This window comes from Rana temporaria, chromosome 3 (assembly GCF_905171775.1).
Source record: "Rana temporaria chromosome 3, aRanTem1.1, whole genome shotgun sequence".
NCBI classification, from domain to species: Eukaryota; Metazoa; Chordata; class Amphibia; order Anura; family Ranidae; genus Rana; species Rana temporaria.
This window is the reverse complement of record NC_053491.1, coordinates 431,638,530-431,664,206: the sequence shown is the minus strand read 5'-3', so window position 1 is coordinate 431,664,206 and position 25,677 is coordinate 431,638,530. Positions and strand designations below refer to the sequence as shown.

General features: G+C 49.5%; 1 protein-coding gene across 4 annotated transcripts in view; it reads right to left on the bottom strand.

The window, feature by feature from the left end:
- TECR (trans-2,3-enoyl-CoA reductase) overlaps positions 1–24,442 on the bottom strand; it is a 71,961-nt gene extending 47,519 nt beyond the window's left edge. The window contains exons 1-2 of one of the 4 annotated variants that reach the window (XM_040346345.1): positions 24,334–24,442; positions 8,971–9,021 (exon numbers count right to left, since the gene is read on the bottom strand). In XM_040346345.1, coding sequence (XP_040202279.1) covers positions 8,971–9,021; positions 24,334–24,348 — 66 coding nt within the window. In that variant the 5' untranslated portion in view covers positions 24,349–24,442. The other 3 variants (XM_040346344.1, XM_040346342.1, XM_040346343.1) reach the window with 3 other exon arrangements.
- Positions 24,443–25,677: the final 1,235 nt, after the last annotated feature.

The window sequence follows — 25,677 nt, the reverse complement described above, 5'->3', positions numbered from 1 at the left end:
ATGCTTATGTTCTAATAAACATCTAAAACTGGCCATAGACTGTTCAAATCTCATCAGGAACTGGCTGAGATTTGAACCATGTATAAGGCTTAATGGAGCGCGCCCACAAGTTAACCCCCTTGGGAGAGAGCTTCCCAGAGGGGGTTATCTAATGCGAGGAGGAGCCACCGCGGGACTCCAGAAGAGGAGGATCGGGGCCACTCTGTGCAAAACGAACTGCACAGTGGAGGCAAGTAGGATATGGTTGTTATTTATTTTAATTTTTTTAAACTTGAACCTTTAATATCACTTTAACAGCCGCTAGCCATAATCACTGTGTTCTCCTGGCAGGGACAGCTCCCCATGGCTCCGTGGCAGGGGCAGGGACTTCCCCATCAACACGGTCTGTGTTTATAGGGAAATCGAGCCATTTTTATTCCTGCATCCCGTGTTTACAGGAAAGAAAAATCGCTCTATGGCAGACCGAAGACCCTACAGGAATTATTTTATCTCCTGTCTGAGCTCAATGCTGGTCTTTAAAGCAGAGTTATGCCTGCCTGTTAATACTAGGACACTTACCTGTCCTGGAATCCAGCTATGTTGGCACCCCAGCCAATGTTTCCATCTGCTGTCAAGTGATGCTGTCGCCATTGCCGGTAAGGGAACCTGGCAGTGAAGCCGTGCCGTAGCGAGGTTCAGTGGAAGTGGGGACAGGGTACTTGTCAAAAACAGATTTCCACATCCAGTTCACAATAGCAGGAGATTTTGACCGGCTCTCTATGGAGCCAATTCGCATATCTCTGCAGCGGGTCGGTGCGCTTTGCACAAAAACACTGTGGGGTTGATTTACTAAAATTGGAGTATGCAAGATCTGGTCCAGCCCTGCATAGAAACCAATCAGCTTCTAGTTTTTTTGTCAAAGCTTAAATTGAACAAGCGTAAATTAGAAGCCGATTGGCTACCACGCACAGCTACATCGGATTTCCCACTCTCCAGTTTAAGCAAATCAACCCCTGTGTGTCTTTTGGTCCATTTCAATGCCGAATCCAGCCCAAAATTCGGGCTGAAATCAGACCTGAAACGGTGAACCAGGACGCACCGTACCTCCGCTGTGAGCCGCATGCGGCTCATATGTGAACCGAGCCTCAAGAGGAATGGACCAACATGCCACAGGCCACAATCAACAACCTGATCAACTCTATACGAAGGAGATGTGCTGCACTGCGTGAGGCAAATGGTGGTCACACCAGATATCGACTGGTTTTCGGACCCCCCCCCCCTCCCCCAATACAGTAAAACTGCACATTTGAAGCCACTTTCACACTGAGGCGCTTTACAGGTGCTATAGCGCTAAAAATAGCACCTGTAAAGCACCTTCCCTGTCACTCCAGTGTGAAAGCCAGAGGGCTTGCTGATACCCCCAATGCCCCAGTGTGAAAGTAGCCTTAACATCCTGCTAGCGCACCGCCCCAGTGTGAAAGTAGCCTTAACGTCCTGCCAGCGCATCGCCCCAGTTTGAAAGTGCCCCTAGAGTGGCCATTCATTGGCACACCTGGCAAATCAAACCTGAAAACCAGGCACCCAGAAGTAACCCAGGGAGAAGATGATAGCAGCCTGCTAAGGATTAAACCGCTGCACCACTGGAAGGTGGTGGTGAGTAGTTCCGCTTTAAAGAGACCCCATCACCTAACCATGAAGGGAAAAATGACAGCGTGTTTGTGCCATGACACTGTAGCTCTGGAGGGTTCAGTTTTACTCGCCTGAGTCTGTCATACCATCCTAGCATGCAGTGCATACCACTACATTATGACAAAGCGGTGGTAAAGGCTCAGAGTTTGCTTGCTTATTTTTTAAGTAACAAACGCGTAATAAATTACCTGCTCTGTGCAAAAATTCTTCTTCTGGGGTCCTATACTACTATAGGAAGCTGCCTATAGTGGCGCACCTATGGGCTCGCTTCCGAACCTGGCTGTGTGCATCCATTGACACGCACAGTGCTGCTTGGTGAGAGAATGATGCTGTAGGAGCAAGTGAGTAGTTTCATCATCCACTCCTGTTGCTGGCAAGTTGACGCCAGCTACAGGATTGTAATCGTTACATAATGTACTTCAAATTCTGTTTACCAAGGGCTCGTTCACACCTTACGTGCAGGAAAACTGATAAGAAAACCATGCAGATTTCACTTGCAGAGACATGAATTCACATCAGTTTTCATGCACTTTTCAGTGAGTTTTCATGCAGGCTGGCTGACTGACATCAGTTTTCATGCAGGCTGGCTGACTGACATCAGTTTTCATGCAGGCTGGCTGACTGACATCAGTTTTCATGCAGGCTGGCTGACTGACATCAGTTTTCATGCACGCTGGCTGACTGACATCAGTTTTCATGCACGCTGGCTGACTGACATCAGTTTTCATGCACGCTGACTGACTGACATCAGTTTTCATGCACGCTGACTGACTGACATCAGTTTTCATGCACGCTGACTGACTGACATCAGTTTTCATGCACGCTGACTGACATCAGTTTTCATGCACGCTGACTGACTGACATCAGTTTTCATGCACGCTGATCAGTTTTCATGCATGTCAGTTATGTGCCCTGTTCACACCAATGCCGAGGTCATGTCAGTTTTTTACCCATGCAGAAAACTGCATACACCTTGCAAATTTCTGCGCAGAAAATCTGCACGCGATACCAGAGGTGTGAACAGGACACATAGAGAACAACATGCAGAAAAACTGACATCTCTGCACCATGGTGTGAACGAGGCCTACAGGTTTAGGGCTCTTTCACACGTCCGCTCAGTTTTTTAGATCATTTTTTTTTTTCCATCAGTTGATCCGTTTTTCCATCCGTTTTTTTTTGTTTTTTTTTTGGGGGGCTTTTTACATATTTTGATGAAAAACGGATGTTAGCGGATCGGATGGTAAATGGATCGTCCGCTAACGTCCGTTTTTCGTCCGTTCCGTTTTTTTGACGGAAGAAAAATAGGGTTTTCTTCCGTTCAAAAAAACGGAGCTTAACGGAGACAGATGTTAACGGACGTTAGCGGATGCTCATCCGCTAACGGACGCTAACCCATAGGAAAGCATTGCGGTCCGTTAACGGACGTCCAAAAAACGGACGAACGGACGTGTGAAAGAGCCCTGAGTAATGCTGACAGTTTGAACAGGTACTACATTCCTGGTAGTCCCTTGGTCAGTTCTAAACGTACATTACTAGCCTTCACCATTCCACACCTCAGCACACTGGGCTCCTCTACTTGCTGCATTTCTGGGAAAGAGAATGAGGAGGAAGACGCGCTCTGACACATGGAACTCCAATTCCAAACAAACTTGGGGGGGGGGGGGATCAATGGGAGCCGTTCTCCCAGCAATCGGCCAGGAACCTGAAGAAAAGAGAGGAAGAGGAGAGCCAGTCGGATCACACACAGCGGGGATCTCCCGCTGTGACACAGATTTGATATGAATTGCCCGGCGGCTGCTGTCAAAGTCTCATTTCCTGGACCGGCTTCCTTGATACACAGCACACTGGTCCAATGCCTGAATGTGTGATCATAGAAGCCGGTCCTGGAGGCGGGACTACATTTGACTGCGACCGCCAGGCAATTCAAATCAAAACTGGCACAGCGGGAGATCCCTGCTCTGTGTGATGATCCGGCTGGCTCTCCTCTCTGATCCCTGGGCACTGGTGAGGCTGCATTGATGGGCACTGGCAAAGCTGCACGGATAAATTTGTTATTAAATTTTTGTAACTTTATTCTGCATAAAACATTTAAGTGTCATTTTATGAGATAAATTATGAGGGCGTGTTTAGAGGTGGGGCAACTGGTGGCAAGCAACTATTAAGGCCTGGCTAGTAGTTTTGAGCCCTGTTCTACAGGATTTAGGATTGTTGTTTTTTGTGAATATTACTGTATAGCTTAATAGGGGCTACCATCCTTATCGATACATAGGTGTAACATGCTACTGTACTTTTGGGTTTTACTTGATTTTAAATGTGCATGAAAGTTTTTTTTTTTTTTTAATCAAATGAATGTTGTGTGCCCATAAACTCTATGAACTGCGGTCTTAAATAAATTCTTCTGTTTCCTAGCAACAGGACATGGCACTTTTATGTCTTAAACCAACGAGTACCCAGAGTACCCCATAGTGGTCTCTTGTTGCCTACTCATTATTGTAAATAGGCAAGTATGGCAGAAAATGAATAAACATTGATATTTTTTAACAAATGAAAGTTGCATGCCCATAAAGTCCATGGACTACGTTTCAAAACTAATCCCCCGTACACACGACCGGTTTTCCCGTCGGAAAAAGTCCGATAAGAGCTTTTGGCCAGGATTCCCGACCATGTGTATGCTCCATCAGACTTTTTCCAACAGGAAAACTGCCGGAAAAAAAAGGAAAATGTTTCCCCCCTCAGGAAAAAACGTTTGTCTGTATGCAATTTCAACGCACAAAAAAACGCACATGCACAGAATTAAGTCTACGCATGCTCGGAAGCATTGAACTTCCTTTTTCTCGACTCGTCGTAGTATTGTACGTCACCGCATTTTTGACTGTCAGAACTTGGTGTGACCGTGTGTACGCAAGACAAGCTTGAGCGGAATTCCTTCGGGAAAACCATCGTGTCACCCCCACCCCCCCCCCCCCCGACGGGAAAACCGTTCGTGTGTACGTGGCATAATTCTTTTGTTTCATACTTCCCCATTTAGCATCTCTTCCTACATCAATGTAATCCATACTCCTTCTGCACACTTTAACCCATACAACCACCCGCCCCAGCACCCTTTAACCCATACAAACCCCCCCCCAGCGCTTCCCACCCCCCCCCAGCACCCTTTAACCCACACACCCCCCCCCCCCAGCACCCTTTAACCCATACACCCCCCCCCCCCCAGCACCCTTTAACCCATACAAACCCCCCCAGCGCTTCCCACCCCCCCCAGCACCCTTTAACCCACACAACACCCCCCCCCAGCACCCTTTAACCCATACAACACCCCCCCCCAGCACCCTTTAACCCAAACACCCCCCCCCCCAGCACCCTTTAACCCATACAACACCCCCCCCCAGCACCCTTTAACCCATACAACACCCCCCCCCAGCACCCTTTAACCCATACAACACCCCCCCCAGCACCCTTTAACCCATACAACACCCCCCCCAGCACCCTTTAACCCATACAACACCCCCCCCCGCACCCTTTAACCCATACAACACCCCCCCCCCCCAGCACCCTTTAACCCATACAACACCCCCCCCCCCCAGCCCCCTTTAACCCATACAACACCCCCCCCCCCCCCCCCTTTAACCCATACAACACCCCCCCCCCCAGCACCCTTAACCCATACAACACCCCCCCCCAGCACCCTTTAAACCCATACAACACCCCCCCCCAGCACCCTTTAACCCATACAACACCCCCCCAGCACCCTTTAACCCATACAACACCCCCCCCAGCACCCTTTAACCCATACAACACCCCCCCCCCAGCACCCTTTAACCCATACAACACCCCCCCCCCCCAGCACCCTTTAACCCATACAACACCCCCCCCCCCCCCCCCCCCCCTTTAACCCATACAACACCCCCCCCCCAGCACCCTTTAACCCATACAACACCCCCCCCCCCCAGCACCCTTTAACCCATACAACACCCCCCCCCAGCACCCTTTAACCCATACAACACCCCCCCCCCCAGCACCCTTTAACCCATACAACACCCCCCCCCCAGCACCCTTTAACCCATACAACACCCCCCCCCCCAGCACCCTTTAACCCATACAACACCCCCCCCCCCAGCACCCTTTAACCCATACAACACCCCCCCCCCAGCACCCTTTAACCCATACAACACCCCCCCCCCCCCAGCACCCTTTAACCCATACAACACCCCCCCCCCAGCACCCTTTAACCCATACAACACCCCCCCCCAGCACCCTTTAACCCATACAACACCCCCCCCCAGCACCCTTTAACCCATACAACACCCCCCCCAGCACCCTTTAACCCATACAACACCCCCCCCCAGCACCCTTTAACCCATACAACACCCCCCCCCAGCACCTTTAACCCATACAACACCCCCCCCCAGCACCCTTTAACCCATACAACACCCCCCCCCCCCCCCAGCACCCTTTAACCCATACAACCCCCCCCCCCAGCACCCTTTAACCCATACAACACCCCCCCCAGCACCCTTTAACCCATACAACACCCCCCCCCCCAGCACCCTTTAACCCATACAACACCCCCCCCCCCAGCACCCTTTAACCCATACAACACCCCCCCCCAGCCTTTAACCCATACAACACCCCCCCCAGCACCCTTTAACCCATACAACACCCCCCCCCCAGCACCCTTTAACCCATACAACCCCCCCCCCCCAGCACCCTTTAACCCATACAACACCCCCCCCCCAGCACCCTTTAACCCATACAACAACCCCCCCCCAGCACCCTTTAACCCATACAACACCCCCCCCCCCAGCACCCTTTAACCCATACAACACCCCCCCCCCAGCACCCTTTAACCCATACAACACCCCCCCCCAGCACCCTTTAACCATACAACACCCCCCCCCAGCACCCTTAACCCATACAACACCCCCCCCCCAGCCCCCCTTAAACCCATACAACACCCCCCCCCCCAGCACCCTTTAACCCATACAACACCCCCCCCCAGCACCCTTTAACCCATACAACACCCCCCCCCAGCACCCTTTAACCCATACAACACCCCCCCCCCAGCACCCTTTAACCCATACAACACCCCCCCCAGCACCCTTTAACCCATACAACACCCCCACCCCCCCAGCCCCCTTTAACCCATACAACACCCCCCCCCCCAGCACCCTTTAACCCATACAACCCCCCCCCCCCCCAGCACCCTTTAACCCATACAACACCCCCCCCCCCCAGCAACCCTTTAACCCATACAACACCCCCCCCCAGCACCCTTTAACCCATACAACACCCCCCCGAGCACCCTTTAAAACCCATACAACACCCCCCCCCCAGCACCCTTTAACCCATACAACACCCCCCCCCAGCACCCTTTAACCCATACAACACCCCCCCCCCCCAGCACCCTTTAACCCATACAACACCCCCCCCCCCCAGCACCCTTTAACCCATACAACACCCCCCCCCCCCCAGCACCCTTTAACCCATACAACACCCCCCCCCCCAGCACCCTTTAACCCTTACAACACCCCCCCCCAGCACCCTTTAACCCATACAACACCCCCCCCCCAGCACCCTTTAACCCATACAACACCCCCCCCAGCAACCTTTAACCCATACAACACCCCCCCCCCAGCACCCTTTAACCCATACAACACCCCCCCCCAGCACCCTTTAACCCATACAACACCCCCCCCCAGCACCCTTAACCCATACAACACCCCCCCCCCCGCCCCCTTTAACCCATACAACACCCCCCCCCCAGCACCCTTTAACCCAAACAACCCCCCCCCCCCCCAGCACCCTTTAACCCATACAACACCCCCCCCCAGCACCCTTTAACCCATACAACACCCCCCCGAGCACCCTTTAACCCATACAACACCCCCCCCAGCACCCTTTAACCCATACAACACCCCCCCCCAGCACCCTTTAACCCATACAACACCCCCCCCCCAGCACCCTTTAACCCATACAACACCCCCCCCCCCCAGCACCCTTTAACCCATACAACACCCCCCCCCCCAGCACCCTTTAACCCATACAACCCCCCCCCCCCAGCACCCTTTAACCCATACAACACCCCCCCCCCAGCACCCTTTAACCCATACAACACCCCCCCCCCAGCACCCTTTAACCCATACAACACCCCCCCCCCCCAGCACCCATACAACACCCCCCCCCAGCACCCTTTAACCCATACAACACCCCCCCCCAGCACCCTTTAACCCATACAACACCCCCCCCCAGCACCCTTTAACCCATACAACACCCCCCCCCCAGCACCCTTTAACCCATACAACACCCCCCCCAGCACCCTTTAACCCATACCACCCCCCCCCCCAGCACCCTTTAACCCATACAACACCCCCCCAGCCTTTAACCCATACCCCCCCAGCACCCTTTAACCCATACAACGCCCCCCCCAGCACCCTTTAACCCATACAACACCCCCCCCAGCACCCTTTAACCCATACAACACCCCCCCCCCCAGCACCCTTTAACCCATACAACACCCCCCCCCCCCCAGCACCCTTTAACCCAAACACCCCCCCCAGCACCCTTTAACCCATACAACACCCCCCCAGCACCCTTTAACCCATACAACACCCCCCCCCTAGCACCCTTTAACCCATACAACACCCCCCCCCAGCACCCTTTAACCCATACAACACCCCCCCCCCAGCACCCTTTAACCCATACAACACCCCCCCCCCAGCACCCTTTAACCCATACGACAACCCCCCCAGCACCCTTTAACCCATACAACACCCCCCCAGCACCCTTTAACCCATACAACAACCCTCCCAGCACCCTTTAACCCATACAACAACCCTCCCAGCACCCTTTAACCCATACAACAACCCCCCAGCGCTTCCCCCCCCCTTCACCCATACAACACCCCCACCAAGCGCTCCTCAACCCAACCCCTAACCTTCTACACCCTTACAGCATCAGACATTTCCCATGCCCACCTGCTGTCTTCTCCCCATCCAAGTTCCATTCCAGCACACTCTCCCATCCCCACCCGCTGTCTTCTCCCTTTCCTCCCCATCCACGTTCCATTCCAGCACACTCTCCCATCCCCACCCGCTGTCTTCTCCCTTTCCTCCCCATCCACGTTCCATTCCAGCACACTCTCCCATCCCCACCCGCTGTCTTCTCCCTTTCCTCCCCATCCACGTTCCATTCCAGCACACTCTCCCATGCCCACCCGCTGTCTTCTCCTTTTCCCCCCCATCCACGTTCCATTCCAGCACATTCTTACTTGTCAAACCTCTCAATCACTCCATGGCCTCTTACCTTGTCCAGGAAGCAGAGCTTCTCCCGCGTCTTGGCATCCAGGATCTCCACCTCAAAATAAACAGTGGCACGTTTAGCAGGAGTTTTTTTCTTTGATTTAGAGCTACGTTTAGTCGTCGCTGGGCTGCCATTTTGTGCCTTGGGGCGGCTCATTTCCGAAACTACCGAGTTTATATCCATTATTAACAAGCTGTCTGAAAAAGTCAAACACTGCTTTGTTCAGATGACCCGATCCCAAGTAACAAGTTCTCACTCCTGCTTTTGCTTTACTACGATCCCCTTTCCTTCCCCCGTTTCTCACGATCGTCCTGTATTCGGAGATTACTACCTCAGCAAACTTTTTGCTATCTCAGCAGTCTCATGCTCTCTCTCTCTCAACACAGATGTCTCTCCCAGGAAGCTGTCTTTGCAACAGGTGTAGTAATGAAAGACATCTCTCTGATCGATACGTCAGTCTCTTACATCCAGTCCCTCCCTTTCTCACTTGCAGTCTCTTCTCAGTCTCCAACTATCCAGAACAGTCAATCCCAAGTTCATGTCCCGTCTCTTCTCTCCCTCCAAATGTCTCTCCCCCTGGAAGTCTTGCTCTATCCTGGCTCTCCAGATGTAATATGAAGCAGATCTCTATATTTATCACTCCCTAGGCTATTTCACATCTGTCAGTTTCTACACTTCCCATGAGGCACCGGCAAGACCCCACACAGTGACACCGACGGCAGCCAGACACCTGCGCCGCAAGACCACCAAACAAAGCAGACGTGCTCACGGCATCCCTGATCTCCGTCTCTGGATGTCTCATTATCTACACTTCACCTATCTTCTCCCACTTCGCTGCCTGATGTCCTCCGGCTACTCAATACCCTCCTGCACCCTTGGCCCCCCTTCCCTGCAAAGATGTCTCTCTACACCTCTATGGTCGACTCCTGGTATTCATTGATCTCAGCAAATATCTGGGCTCAGACCCAGGACACTAAATTTAGGCCGTTCCCCCACACAAAATAGAAATGACACCCCAGCGACAGGGAGGGAGGGAAAGAGAAAGCAGACACTTGGACAGTCCAAAATAAGACACTCACGAAAAAGACAGATATAAGACAATGAAGACTTACCCCACTGGTGACAGTAAGTATAATGAGACTCGGCACTACCACAGTTATATGTCCTTTCTTGCCAGATACAGCTACGGACTCTCCGATTCATCTACCCATCTACTATGCATAACTTGGCAGGGGCTAACCAGACTAAACTGAATAGCATGGCAAATCCCACAGTAGATTAGCACCCCACAGAGCGTGGTGGTTGTACCTCACTACGAGATATGCCCACCCGACAGCTGAAGGCGGTCAGGCTCTAGTGATGACACTGAATAGCGAGGGTTCTTTTTTTCATGTTAGTGTGCCAAGCTACAGTGCTTGTGGAAAAGAAGACCTCACCTTCTACCTTTAGCCCATTTCCCAGTGTGAATCAAACTGGTGACCCTATGAGCATCTTTCCTTAACAGGATGTAGGAGCCGACAGGCAAGTCACACATTCCCCATGTCTATCAATGTTGTGTACCCTTTCTTGCCATGTCCTTGGCTAAACGCAACCTCCAACCAGTCATGTTAAAGCCGAGACCAGCAAGGATAGGCTGCCTAACAACAAGGGAATTGGGAACCAGAAAGATCCCTACCCTGGTAATAAGGTCTCAACGAGCCTACAGGGGTACTCAGGGACTTACCTGGGAGGCACAATGAGGGTACTATGCTACAGCACATCCACTAGTGCACATGTGTCACACAAGGCCTGCAAGCTGAATCCGGACCACCAGGCAATTTCATGCAGCCCTCGCACCTCTCTCCTGCAGCTGCGGTACCCCCTTGTCTCAGCAGTCAACAGCAAAGAGGACAGAACTTCACCTACAGATCCTGCGCCTCTTTGTGCAGCCGCAGCACCCCACTCATCTCAGCCTCCTCTGGTCTCCTCCAGTCTCTGCACGTTCTACTTCTTTTCAGCAGTAGCACAAGGTAAGGGGAGAGTGCACTGTAAAGTAAGTGAGGGCGGGGGGCTTTTGACTTCTGAAAGTGGGGGGCTCTTGACCTCTGATGTAAGGGGGGGGGGTGGAGTGCTCTGGACATCTAATCTTACAGATACAACTGGCCCTTTGAGGGCAACTATAATTTCGATACGCCAGCGATTAAACCAAGTTTGACACCCCTGCACTAGTGTATTAAAATGTCGTCCCGACCATTAAATTCTAGAAGGGGGCGGGTTCAGTCCAGTAAAAAGGACTTCCAAATTCTCTCAGGGACTCCAGCAGCAGAGGATTTTGCACCCAAGTTCCCACATCCGCTCATCTACTTACTTGGATGTTGGATTCCGAGTCTCGGCTCACACTGATGCGGTGCTGGATTCGCAGCGATCCCTGTGCGTTCCCCGCACCCAATAACAATCGCAATCCGGTCTTGCGAACCGTTGCGGGTGTCAATAAGTCAGTGTTACCACAAGCAGGGATGCAAAATGCAGTGTGATTGGCTGAATCGATTTCCAGTGACACAAAAGAAAAAGGTGCATGCACCTTTTTCCATGCGGGCGCAATTCCATTTGAGCCATACAAAGTGAATGGGCTCAAATCGCAAGGCAAACAATCACGCGGGATTTGAACAGGAATGCAGTGAACTATGTTCTAAAACGGATCTTGTAAATAAATTAAAATAAAATAGTATCAAGAAGGAAGCATTAAAACCTGGAACACAGTTGTATGGATCTTGGTTCTGCAGCTTTCATATATTTCAATATATTAGAAGCCAATAGGTAATGAGCCCCACCAACATTCGCTCATATGATTCCGATTGTATTAAATTGTATTATAACTGTACTGTCTGCCCTCGTGTTGTAAAGTGCTGTGCAAACCGTAGGGTGCTTTATAGCAATAATAATAATGTCAGCTTTATGCATGTGCATAGAGGTGTAAAGGTAGCATTAGCAGGGCCGTCTTTAAGGCAGGGCAAAAGGGGAAGCTGCCCTGGGCCCTGTCATTGTTTTGGGGCCCAAAGCAGCTGCCTCATACTTGCCAACTATCCCAGTTTAAATTTCCTTGTCCCTTGAAGTTTTAGTCCTGCGCTGTGTCCAGATATCTCAGTGTGAAGTTCTGTTACTAATGCTGCTCAGCCCTGCCCTATTGTCATGTACAAATGACTCACCTGCAGACCCTGTATTTACATGTACATAACCTGCATTGATATGTAAATAGCGGCACCATTTATATGTTAACTGGTTGCCGACCAGCCACCGTCGTTTTACGGCGGCAGGTCAGCTCCCCTGCGCGAGAGCCCGTAGCTATACGTCGGCTCTCGCGTCCTGTCAGGTAGAGAAATGCTGATCTTCTGTTCATTCAATGTATGAACAGAAGATCAGTGATTTCCCCTAGTGAGGCCACCCCCCCCCCCCCCCACAGTAAGAACACACCCAGGGAACATACTTAACCCCTTCCCCGCCCCCTAGTGTTAACCCCTTCACTGCCAGTGGCATTTTTATAGTAATCCAATGCATTTTTATAGCACTGATCGCTATAAAAATGCCAATGGTCCCAAAAATGTGTCAAAAGTGTCCGAAGTGTCCGCCATAATGGCGCAATACCAAAAAAAAAAAAAAAAAATTGCTGATCGCCGCCATTACTAGTACAAAAATAATAAAAATGCCATAAACATACCCCCTATTTTGTAAACGCTATAACTGTTGCGCAAAGCATTCAATAAACGCTTATTTGCGATTTTTTACGAAAAATATGTAGAAGAATACGTATCGGCCAAAACATTTTTTATGCATCTTTTGGGGGATATTTATTATAGCAAAAAGTAAAAAAATATAATTTTTTTTCAAAATTGTCGCTCTATTTCTGTTTATAGCGCAAAAAATAAAAATCGCAGATGTGATCAAATACCACCAAAAGAAAGCTCTATTTGTGGGGGAAAAAAACGCCAATTTTGTTTGGGAGCCACGTCGCACGACCACGCAATTGTTAGTTAAAGCGACGCAGTGCCGAATCGCAAAAAGTGCTCGTCTTTGACCAGCAATATGGTCCGGGGCTTAAGTGGTTAATAGCGATGGACCGTCTGCATTGATATGTAAATAGAGGCAGCGTTCATATGTATATCATGCCTCCCTGAGTACAGTCTAGCAACCAATTAGTGAGCAGTACTAAAGTGCAGTAACCTCTAGCAACCAATCATCAGTGAGCAGCATTGATGTACAGTAATCTCTAGCAACCAATTAACAAGCAGAAGTCACGTGCTGTAACCTCTTGCAACTAATCAGTGATCCATAATGTGTGCTGTGACCTCTAGCAGCCCGTCAGTGAGCGGTACTGATACGCTGTTACCTCTGGCAACCAATCGCGATCACTGCCCGATCTGATTTAGTAAACCGATTTGAGTCTAGCTGCTTTTTATTGTATGTCTCAGAGCAGGAGGAGCACCAAATTGCATAATGGGGGGGGGGGGGGGGCAAGAAAATGTCTGCCCAGGGTCCAATCAATAGTAAAGACAGCCCTGAGCGTTAGGCACACATTTTCAATGATTTTTTTTAAAGTTAGAGTGGATAGGGTTAACAGACATTACTTGTTGCCAGCACATCAAAATGAGATGAAATTGGCATCTATGGACCTCCCAATGCACTAAAAATGCTTAAAAACATAAATAAAAACCCAGACAAGTCATATTCCAAAAATGGGAACAGACCCTATTTTTATTCTGCGTTTTAGCGAATTGCAACGCAGCAGTGTAAATGGGCCCCAAGTTTCTTCCCGTGGACGCAGTAAAAATTGAAGTGGACGGTGACAAGAACAGCTGGGGAACTTCTTCTACATTCTCAGGGATGGTGTTGATCTGGGGATATTCTTCAAACACAGCAGAGGGCGGCTTAGCCAAGTGTGCCCAAGAGATGCTCTGCACAGGAGAGGGAGTGGCCTATGCACAGACTCCACCCACGACATGCCTAATCCTCTCTGGAAATGAGACTTCTATAAATCCACTGTGAGCACAGGAGAGGATCAGAAGTGCTCTGCGTCCATCAGGACAGGAGCTGGGGGATGCTTTACACAAGAATAATGTCACAAAGGCGTTTACAGCACTTCCACATACTCCGCTCCACACCGAACAGCAGGAGGTAACAGCCATCCGCTGAGCGAGGACCACCTGCACAGTGAGTACCCAGCACCGTGCACACTACACCGTGCCCACTACACCGTGCCCACTTTATGCCTGCAACTTCCTTTCCAACAGGACTGTTAGCTCTTCTCTTTGCTGTATTGAAGGGTCATTCCACCTAAAACTGAGATTTGGTGTCCCTTTACTGCTGAGCGACTCTGATGGCGACATCTCTGCACTTGCATTCCCTAGTCTGTCCATCTGCCAGAGACATTATGAGCCGTCTCCGCTCTCCCCGATGGCATTTTAATTTATTTCGATTATGGGGAACGCACCAGGAGTTATGGGAACACCTGCGCTGCGAGCGGGACGTGTGGGAATGCAGAACGCAGCAAGGAACTAGAGAAGGAGATCACACCGCCAGATCTCTGCAGAGAAATAAGAAGCTATTGGGTGACTGCCCTCCGGACTGTGCTAGACCTGGAAGATCACTTTAGGGTGAAATGACCCTTCAACAAAACGCCAGTCCCATGGTCACCATACACATTACAATCTGGCCATTTTTTTTTTCCGTTTCATTCTTTTTTTTTCGGAAATTCTGTAAAATCAAAAAAAAAAAAAAAAAAAAATATCAGTTTTATAGCTTTTTTCGTAAATTCGTGAAATTTGAAATTTTCGGATTTCCGAAAAAGCAAAAAACAAATAAAACGGAAAAAAGGAAATTTCCCCAAAAAAAAACGAATGAAAAAAAAGAATTTTCGGAAATTCCAAAAATTCGGAAATTTCCCATTTTCAAATTTTTTCATTTTCGAATTTTTCTTAAAGCGGGGGTTCACCCGAAAAACATTTTTTAACATTAGATTGAGGCTAATTGTGGGAAGCACAATCGGGTGTTTTTTTTTAAATCAATGCAGTACATACCGTTTTAGAGATAGATGTTCTCCGCCGCTTCCGGGTATGGGCTGCGGCACTGGGTGTTCCTATTTGATTGACAGGCTTCCAACCGTCGCATACAGCGCGTCACGAGTTGCCGAAAAAAGCCGAACGTCGGTGCGCAGGCGCCGTATAGAGCCGCACCGACGTTCGGCTTCTTTCGGCAACTCGTGACGCGCTGTATGCGACGGTCGGAAGGCTGTCAATGAAATAGGAACGCCCAGTCCCGAAGACCATACCTGGAAGCCGCGGAGAATATCTACCTCTAAAAAGGTATGTACTGCATTGATTTTTTTAAAAAACACCCGATTGTGCTTCCCACAATTATCCTCAATCTAATGTTAAAAATTTGTTTTTCGGGTGAACCCCCGCTTTAAATTCCGAATTTCAAAAATTCAGGTTTTTGTCATTTTCGAATATTCAAATTTTCGATTTTTTTATTCGAATATTCGGAATTTCTAAAATTCAGAATTTGGAAAATACGAAATCCAAATTTCCATAATCAAAATTTCGGGATTTCGAAAATTATAAAAAAAAAAAAAAAAAAAAATCGTAAATTCCACAATTTCGAAAATTAAAAAAAAAAAAGAGATTTTCGTATTTCCTAAAATCCGAATCTCCGAAATACGAAAATTAAAAAATTCAGAAATAGAAATTCAGAAGTCTGAAAATTCGGAAATAAAAAATTTGTTAATATGAAAATTCGGAATTAACGAATTTTCGTTAAAAAAACAATTAGAAACTAAACGGATTGCACATGTCTACTGGCCATGGAATCTTTGTACAATCAACTTTAAAGATTTTCCAAAACTATGCAATATGAGGAGCAATGTAATCTACCCAATCCATCCACATCCAGACAGACAGGTCCTTGCACTACATGGCTATTGGCAGCTCTAAAGAGGATTGTGCATTCAGATTGTAACATGCATGGTGCTTAATGCAGAGTTTATAGGGGGTGTAAAGGTTCAAGTCCTATGCATTAAGGTGAAAAAACATCTTACAATCACTGGCCCCACAGCCCCCCCCCCCCCTTTACTTTCCTGAGCCCTGGAAAGTCCCACGTCCTTTGCTCAGTCTTCTCGGCTCTTCATTGGATAGATTGACAGCAGCGCGAGCCAATGGCTGTGCTGATATCAATCAACTCCAATGACGTGAGGGCCAGGGGGTGGGGCCAAGTCCTGTAGTTGGTGGCTATGGACGCCAAATACAGAACTCGAGAGCACGCCCGCAAGGTAACCCCACCTTGGGAGAGTGCTTCCCAGAGGGGGTTATCAGAAGCGGGGAGGAGCCGAGACAGCCGCAGAACCCCCAGGACCCCAGAAGAGGAGGATCGGGGCCGCTCTATGAAAAACGAGCAGTACAGTGGAGGCAAGTATGACGTTCAGCCCTATGAATATCAGCAATTACATGTCCGCCGACACCCGCTGCTATCCAATCCAGTCCCTGAAATCCAGATGGATGGTGGCCCTATTTTCCACCCGTCTGGCTTAGGCCCCATGCACACGAGATGCTGGTAAACGTTCAGAGGCAGTTGGACACTTTTTTCAACTGCCCCTGAACAATGTCATCCTATGTGTCAATGCACACAGTCTTGTTTATTGCCGTTTTTAGGCAGTTGCGTTTAACCAAATTTTTCCAGAAGCAAAAAAATGGGTTGAGACGCAAAAGTTTTCCACGTTTCAGACGCAAAAACGCGGTACCGGCGTTTTGCTGCAATTTCGTTTATAGGCGTTTTTTTTAAAGTGACCTATTTTTTTACATTAAAAATCTCAAAAATGTTGGCAAATAATGAAAAACCATAAAAAAAAAAAACATAAAAAAAAACTGTAATTGCTTGCATTGCATTGTGGACAATCCACAACTTGTGGCAGGTGACGTGGCCAGTGGACAATCCACAACTTGTGGCAGGTCACGTGGCCAGTGGACAATCCACAACTTGTGGCAGGTGGCGTGGCCAGGTGACGTGCCAAGTGATGTAAACAGGTGACGTGGCAGGTGACACAGCCAGGTGACATGGCAAGTGGACAATCCACAACTTGTGGCAGGTGACGTGGCCAGTGGACAATCCACAACTTGTGGCAGGTGACGTGGCCAGTTGACGTAGCAGGTGACGTGGCCAGTGGACAATCCACAACTTATGGCAGGTGACGTGACCAGGTGATTTGGCAAGTGGATAATCCACAACTTGTGGCAGGTGACGTGGCCAGTTGATGTGGCAGGTGAACAATCCACAACTTGTGACAGGTGACGTGGCCAGGTGACAATCCACAATTTGTGGCAGGTGGCGTGGCCAAGTGACGTAGCCAGTGGACAATCCACAACTTGTGGCAGGTGACGTGGCAAGTGGACAATCCACAACTTGTGGCAGGTGACGTGGCAAGTGGACAATCCACAACTTGTGGCAGGTGACGTGGCAAGTGGACAATCCACAACTTGTGGCAGGTGACGTGGCAAGTGGACAATCCACAACTTGTGGCAGGTGACGTGGCCAGTGGACAATCCACAATTTGTGGCAGGTGACGTGGCCAGGTGATTTGGCAAGTGGACAATCCACAAGTTGTGGCAGGTGACATGGCAAGTGGACAATCCACAACTTGTGGCAGGTGACGTGGCCAGTTGACGTGGCAAGTGGACAATCCACAACTTGTGGCAGGTGACGTGGCCAGTTGACGTGGCAAGTGGACAATCCACAACTTGTGACAGGTGACGTGGCCAGTTGACGTGGCCAGTGGAAAATCCACAACTTGTGGCAGGTGACGCGGCAAGTGGACAATCCACAACTTGTGGCAGGTGACGTGGCTAGGTGATGTAGCCAGTGGACAATCCACAACTTGTGGCAGGTGACGTGGCCAGGTGATTTGGCAAGTGGATAATCCACAACTTGTGGCAGGTGGCGTGGCAAGTGGACAATCTGCAGCTTGTGGCAGGTAATGTGGCAAGTGACATGCTAAATACAAGTACACTGCTGCTCTCTCAGCTGCTACTCACTCTAGTCTCACAAAATGGCTGAAATGGTTAAATAATACTGTTTTTTTAGCTTAGGGAGGGTCTTATGATGTTTCTTAACTAAACGCTTATAAACGCAAACGCGGTAAAACGCCGCAAAATTCGTGGCAAAACGGGTATTTTTAAATGCCAGTTTTAGCCTTTAAAAACGTGTGTTCAGCAGAGTTTGCACCGGCGTCCCGTGTGCATGGGGCCTTACCTGTAGGTGCAACAATCATCTCCCAAACCTAAAAGGTTTAAGAGATATTTGCAGAAATAGCGGCAGCAATGTCTACGGCGCATGCGCCATAGACATCAGGCGCACTGAGCGTGCCGCTTCTAATGGCGATCGTGCCCTTAGTGGCGCAGGAGTGACTTCATTGTCGCTCCGCCCAATCACAGCACCGGAGCAGCAATACCCGGAAGTCACTCCGGATATCATGGCGGTGACCAAGGACCGGTGCAGGGGCTTCGATCTCAGGCAAGTAATTCATAATGAGCTAGTATGCATACTAGCTCATTATGCATTTGCCCTGCAGGGTGTGTTTTTATTTTTTAGAGAGGGTTTACTTCCTCTTTAAAACGGTAGTGCCCCCTCCAAAAAATTTGTACCCTTAGTCTGATGCTCATTTTGTCTAGTGGAATCGGCTAGTTGTTTTAAAATCGACGCTGTACTTACCGTTGTAGAGAGCGATCTTCTCCGCCGCTTCCGGGTATGGGTCTTCGGGAGCGGGCGTTCCTTCTTGATTGACAGTCTTCTGACAGGCTTCAGACGGTCGCATCCATCGCGTCACGAGTAGCCGAATGTCGGCACGGCTCTATACGGCGCCTGCGCACCGACGTTCGGCTACTTTCGGAAAATCGTGACGCAATGGATGCGACTGTCGGAAGCCTGTCAGAAGACTGTCAATCAAGAAGGAACGCCCATCCCCGAAGACCAAACCCGGAAGCGACGGAGAAGATCGCTCTCTACAGCGGTAAGTACAGCGTAGATTTTAAAACAACTAGCCGATTCCCCTAGACAAAATGAGCATCAGACTAAGGGTAAAAAAATTTGGGGGGGGAACTACCGCTTTAACCTTGCATTTTATCGAAAGAAAGCAATTTCAGTTTCTTTTGTTGTGATTAGCTGTGATTGGCCACAGCTGATCACATAGCACAGATGGTCTGTGATTGGCCCTGTCTGTACCATGTGATCACAGTGACCAATCACAGCTAGCAACACAATTGTACACAATGGCTGGCTTGAAAGGAAGCCAGCCATCGGTTACAACTGTCACGTGACCTGCTGCGATTGGTTGTTGGCAGAGCAGGCCGATAAAGTGATTAGTCAATGGCTGTGTCCGATTGTCAAACAAAACCAAGGTATGTACAACACCCTGCCAGCCCCCTCCCCCTCGCCATGATCTGCTCGCAGCGAATAGAGAAGCGCAGGAGACGCAACCCAGGGATGATTCTACTGGGTCCAAAATAAGTTGAGACGTGTTTTTACCACACACCCCCAACCCCTGGTGTAACGCCACAGGTCACAATGGTGACCCTACCCCATGCTCTAGGAGGCTCATGTGGCCTCCCTATCACATTCTGTTCTACACTTGGATAGGAGGGGTGGCACATACAGGAACTGATCCTCTACACTTTCCTCCTGCCGGCTTCTGCTCTCCCACCTGCTGGCATTCAGCGGCTGCAGGAGGAAAATGTTCACTATGTGGCCCACGACTGGTTACCAAATCACTTAGGTGGCCCTTGCTCTTCAAAAGGTTGCACACCTCTGATTTAGTGGATATATTGGGCTAGATTCAGATAGCCCGCCGTAACTTTGTGCGGGCGTAGCGTATCTCAGATACGCTTTGCCGCCGCAACTTAGTGAGGCAGGTTCTGTATTCACCAAGAACCTGCGCCCTAAGTTACGGCGGCGTATCGTAAATCTGCCGGCGTAAGCGCGCCTAATTCAAATTGTGAAGAGGTGGGCGTGTTTTATGTAAATAAAACATGACCCCACATAAATTATGTTTTTGACTAACGGCGCATGCGCCGTCCGTGAACGTAACCCAGTGCGCATGCTCCAAATTAACCCGCAAAAAGCCAATGCTTTCGACGTGAACGTAAATTACGCACAGCCCTATTCGCGACGACTTATGCAAACAACGTAATCGACGGAAAATTTGGCGCTGGCCCGACGTCCATAGTTAACATAGGATACGCCTCATATAGGAGGGGTAACTTTACGCCGGAAAAAGCCTAACGTAAACGACGTAAAAAAATGCGCCGGCCGGACGTACTTTTCTGAATCGACATATCTACCCAATTTGCATATTCCTTGCGTAAATCGACGGAAGCGCCACCTAGCGGCCAGCGTAAATATGCAACTAAGATACGACAGCGTAAGAGACTTACGCCAGTCGGATCTTAGCCAAATTCCAGCGTATCTTGTTTTCTGAATACAGAAAAAAGATACGCCGGAGCATCCTAGAAGTTACTTGGTGTATCAATAGATACGCCAGCGTAACTTCTTTATGAATCTACCCCATTATCTCTCTTTAGGTCCATGGCTGATGAAAAAAAAAAAAAAAAAACGCAAAGTATCAAACAAAAAAAAAAAATTTAAAAATTAAAATCACCACCAACTAAATCCAAAAAGACTGGTATAACATGGATCATGGGGGAAAAAATTGCTTTGCAATGCTTTACATTTTTATAAAGCAGCTTAGAATCCGTGACAGTGGAGTGATTGCCATCACAGGACTTTGCCCTATGGTGAGGCGACAATCCTGATTGCTACACCATGGTAGACTAGGGGACAGGGCCAGGAAATTGCCCTACAGGGCGCCAGATCAACACGACTGTATGCTATGTGTAAAGCTAATGCCCATTACACACAATGAGAAAATAACCACAATCGGAGCCGATCGTTTGATAATCTAAGATAATCGACAAGCCAATGGCTGCGCTGCTATCAATCTATCCAAGGAAGAGCCGAGAAGACGGAGAAGACACAGCAGCGGCACCATTGGCTCCCGCTGCGGTCAAAGTCAGTCAGCCAGCCAATCAGGAGAGAGAGAGAGAGGGGGCGGGGCCTCTCAGTGTCCCCGGCTAGCATGGCTGGGAAGGGATGTATAACATTTCCGTTTTGTGTTGAAAAAAACTTTAAATAAAAAAAATTGAGAATCGTGATCTTCATTTCATGAAAAAGAATCGCGATTCTCATTTTTCTCAGAATCGTGCAGCTCGAATAGATACCCAACGCGCTTTAAAACTGTGGGCCAGATTCAGGTGCCTTGGGCGTATCTCTGCAGCGGCCTAACATATCCGATTTACGTTACTCCGCCGCAAGTTTTTCGGGCAAGTGCTTTATTCACAAAGCACTTGCCTGTAAAGTTGCGGCGGCGTAGCGTAAATCACCCGGCGGAATTAAAATTTGGCGGGTAGGGGGCTTGTATCATTTAAATGAAGCGCGTCCCCGCGCCGAACTAACTGCGCATGCGCCGTACGTAAAATATCCCAGTGTGCATTGCTCCAAATTACGTTGCAAGGACGTCATTGGTTTCGACGTGAACGTAAATGACGTCCAGCCCCATTCACGGACGACTTACGCAAACGACGTAACTTTTTAAAATGTCGACGCGGGAACGACGGCCATACTTAACATTGGCTGCGCCTCATTTAGCAGGGGCAACTTTACGCCGGGAAAAGCCTAACGTAAACGTCGTAACTTTACTGCGTCGGCCGCACGTACGTTCGGGAATTCGCGTATCTAGCTAATTTGCATACTCGACGCGGAAATCGGCGGAAGCGCCACCTAGCAGGCAAAAAAAAATTGCAGTTTAGATCCGACGGTGTAAGAGACTTACGCCTGTCGGATCTAATGGATATCTATGCGTAACTGATTCTAAGAATCAGTCGCATAGATACGACGGCCCAAATTAGGACTTACGACGGCGTACATGGCGCTGTGCCGTCGTAAATCCTTTGAGAATCTGGGCCTGTGTGCGTCTGTGGAATGGCGGCAAACTACGGTGCTTAAAATTCTCCATAGGCAACGCGTTAAAGTGATTGTAACCCACCTGAGATAGTTTTACATATAGGTAAGCCAATTGTAAGGCTTACCTATATGTACTGAAAAGATCTCCTAAACTTGCGCTATTTAGGAGATATTTACCTTGTACTGTGCCGATGATGTCATCAGCGCATGCGCAGTGAAAAAAGGGCCCTACTTGCAGTTTGTTCCCCAGCGTGTGCTGGCCGCTCTACGCGCATGCGCGGGGGTGACATCTTGCGGCTCCTGCCAGTCACAGAGTCCGCGGCACCGGAAGGAAGAGGAGTGACGATGGATGCTTCCACCAGCAGGGACATCGCGGGCTTCGTTTGTAGGCAAGTGCCACAAAATGGGCTAGTATGCGATGCATACTAGCTCATTATTAGCTAGATTCAGTAAGAGTTAGACCGGCGTAGATACGCCGACCTAACTCGGAATCTGCGCCGACCTAAGTTTAAGTGTATTCTCAAACAGAGATACACTTAAACCTATCTAAGATACGACAGCCTGCGCCGTCCTATCTTGGGGTGCAATATTTAGGCTGGCCGCTAGGTGGCGCTTCCATTGCGGTCGGCGTAGAATATGTAAATCACTAGATACGCCTATTCACGAACGTACGCCCGGCCGACGCAGTACAGATACGCCGTTTATGTAACGCATTAGCAGGCCTAAAGATATTCCATCAAATAGTTGGAATAGTAATGTTTAAGTATGGCCGTCGTTCCCGCGTCAAAATTTTCGAAAATTTGACGTCGTTTGCGCAAGTCATCCGTGAATAGAGTTTTACGTCATTTACGTCCACGTCGAAATCAATAGGACCGGGCGGCGTACTTAGCCGCAATGCACCCTGGGATATGTATACGAACGGCGCATGCGCGGTTCTCAAAAAACGTAAATCACGTCAGGTCAAGCCCCATTAACATAAAACACGCCCCCTCAGCTAAATTTGAATTAGGCGCCATTACGCCCGCCCGATTTACGCTACGCCGCCGTAACTTAGCAGGCAAGTACTTTGTGAATCATGTACTTGCCTCGCTAACTTACGGTGGCGTAGTGTAAATGCCATACGCTACGCCGCCGCAAAGTTAGGACACCCTCTCTGAATCTAGCTATTAGCCTTTACTTTGCTGGAGAATAAAGCGGAAGTAAAGTCCATCAGGGTTTACTTTCTCTTTAAACGCCCTTACAGGTTACCAGTTTGGAGTTGCACAGGGGGTCTGGTGCTAACATTTTTGCTCCTGCTCCGACGTTTGCGACAATACCTCACGTGTGGTGTGATCACCCTTTACATATGCGTGTGGGAGTAACGTATGCGTTCGCAGAAGCGCATATCAGTCAGTCGGATTGGCTGCTTGTGGCCTGGTAAACAAAGGGGTGGAACCAGAAGTGATTAACTACTCGTCGGGTTATAGAGAGAGGGGAACAACGTCAGTTCCTCTTTCTCTCTGTACAGGGCAGCCATCGCTCCCGGCCACCATGATGGGATAGAAGAGCCTGGGGAAAAGCGGCGGGAAGGGGGGGACCCCTTTCCGACACCCGCAGAGGGGACGGAATGGCTAATTAACCACTTGGATCACTTCTGCATTACTCGGAATCGCTGGCTGAAAATATTTTTTAGCAAAAAGTGTGTTGTAAGGGTTTACAACCACTTTAAGTGCAAACAATCTACTTCTCTGTTGTGTGTAATATTATCGCACAGAGTGGCCCCAACCCTCCTCTTCCGGGGTCCCCTGCTGGCACTCCTGGCTCCTCCTCTTCTGTGTCTGTCACCATGGCAACCCCTTGCTATGGCAGTGCCCCTGATCCGGGCTGTGTGCATCCATAGATTGTAAATACGGGGAGCGCATCCTATCAATAGGACATCAAGTGACCGCGCCATCAGATCTCCAAGCTGGCCGGACATTTACATGGAACTGTCGCTGTGTAGATTGATATTGATTGATTTCTGGGAAGAAATGTTTGGTGTGAAGACAATGACCCCCCCAGCTGAGTGAATGGAGGCTCCCCTCCCCCACACACTGTCCTCAGGCCCCGCCCCCTATCACTGGAGTGGCTCTTATTTATAACTGTCAGCTCTCTTCTATGGTGCTTGTCCCCTCCCCCCTCCTCAGCTGTCTCACATTCGCCTTCTCTCTAGGTTTGCCCCCCGCCGGCTCCCGTCCTCCTCTATAAGTCTCGTTGTTCTCAGTCTCCGCGGGCTGCACCGTCTGCAGAGTACAGGAAGGGGAGGGGGGAGAACGCTGACACCGTACACACACACCGCCCGGGCTCTCCGCTCACCTCATAGTGCTTCATGTTTCCACCGGGCTCAGTAGCAGCGCCCCACACCTAGCCGTTACCTGCCAGACCTCCAGCCACAGGCGGGGCAACAGATTGACTGGGGGGAAGGGTTACCCAATCAGGGCCTCCAGAATGGCTTGAGAGGGCGTGACCTTCAGCGTCTAGCCAATTACCGCTCGCCTCCCCTTGTACGGGCGGAATTAGAGTAAGGTGCATGGGCGGGGCATTCTGGGTGACTGACTCTGTGGGAGCCAATAGAAAGACGGAGTGACAGAGAGACGCCGCTCGTCCAATAGGCTGCGGCAAGGGGGCGTGGCACGGAGTGATAGGCAGCTGTCACGCTATTTGTAGTGTGTCTCAGACTGGGTGATGGGCGGTGACTTCCCACGCTGGATTCCGGGGACACAGAGACATTGCTGGTCACATGACCTGCATACTGGAATCATTGTTCCCTACGTCACCACACCCCGCCCCCTACAATTCATTCATACTCGGCTTTGTATGGAGGCTGAGAAATGGACGACCTCTTATGACATCACTCAGTCCACTGCACCCTATATACTGTGCTGTACATTACATACTCTGCACCCTATACACTGTGCTGTACATTACATACTCCGAATCACTGCACCCTATACACTGTGCTGTACATTACATACTCTGCACCCTATACACTGTGCTGTACATTACATACTCCGGACCACTGCACCCTATACACTGTGCTGTACATTATATACTCCGGATCACTGCACCCTATACACTGTGCTGTACATTATATACTCCGCACCACTACACCCTATACACTGTGCTGTACATTACATACTCCGGACCACTGCACCCTATACACTGTGCTGTACATTATATACTCCGCACCACTACACCCTATACACTGTGCTGTACATTACATACTCTGCACCCTATACACTGTGCTGTACATTACATACTCCGGATCACTGCACCCTATACACTGTGCTGTACATTACATACTCCGGACCACTGCACCCTATACACTGTGCTGTACATTATATACTCCGGATCACTGCACCCTATACACTGTGCTGTACATTATATACTCCGGATCACTGCACCCTATACACTGTGCTGTACATTACATACTCCGGATCACTGCACCCTATACACTGTGCTGTACATTACATACTCCGGATCAAGACGCCCTATACACTGTGCTGTACATTATATACTCCGGACCACTGCACCCTATACACTGTGCTGTACATTATATACTCCGGATCACTGCACCCTATACACTGTGCTGTACATTACATACTCCGGACCACTGCACCCTATACACTGTGCTGTACATTATATACTCCGGACCACTGC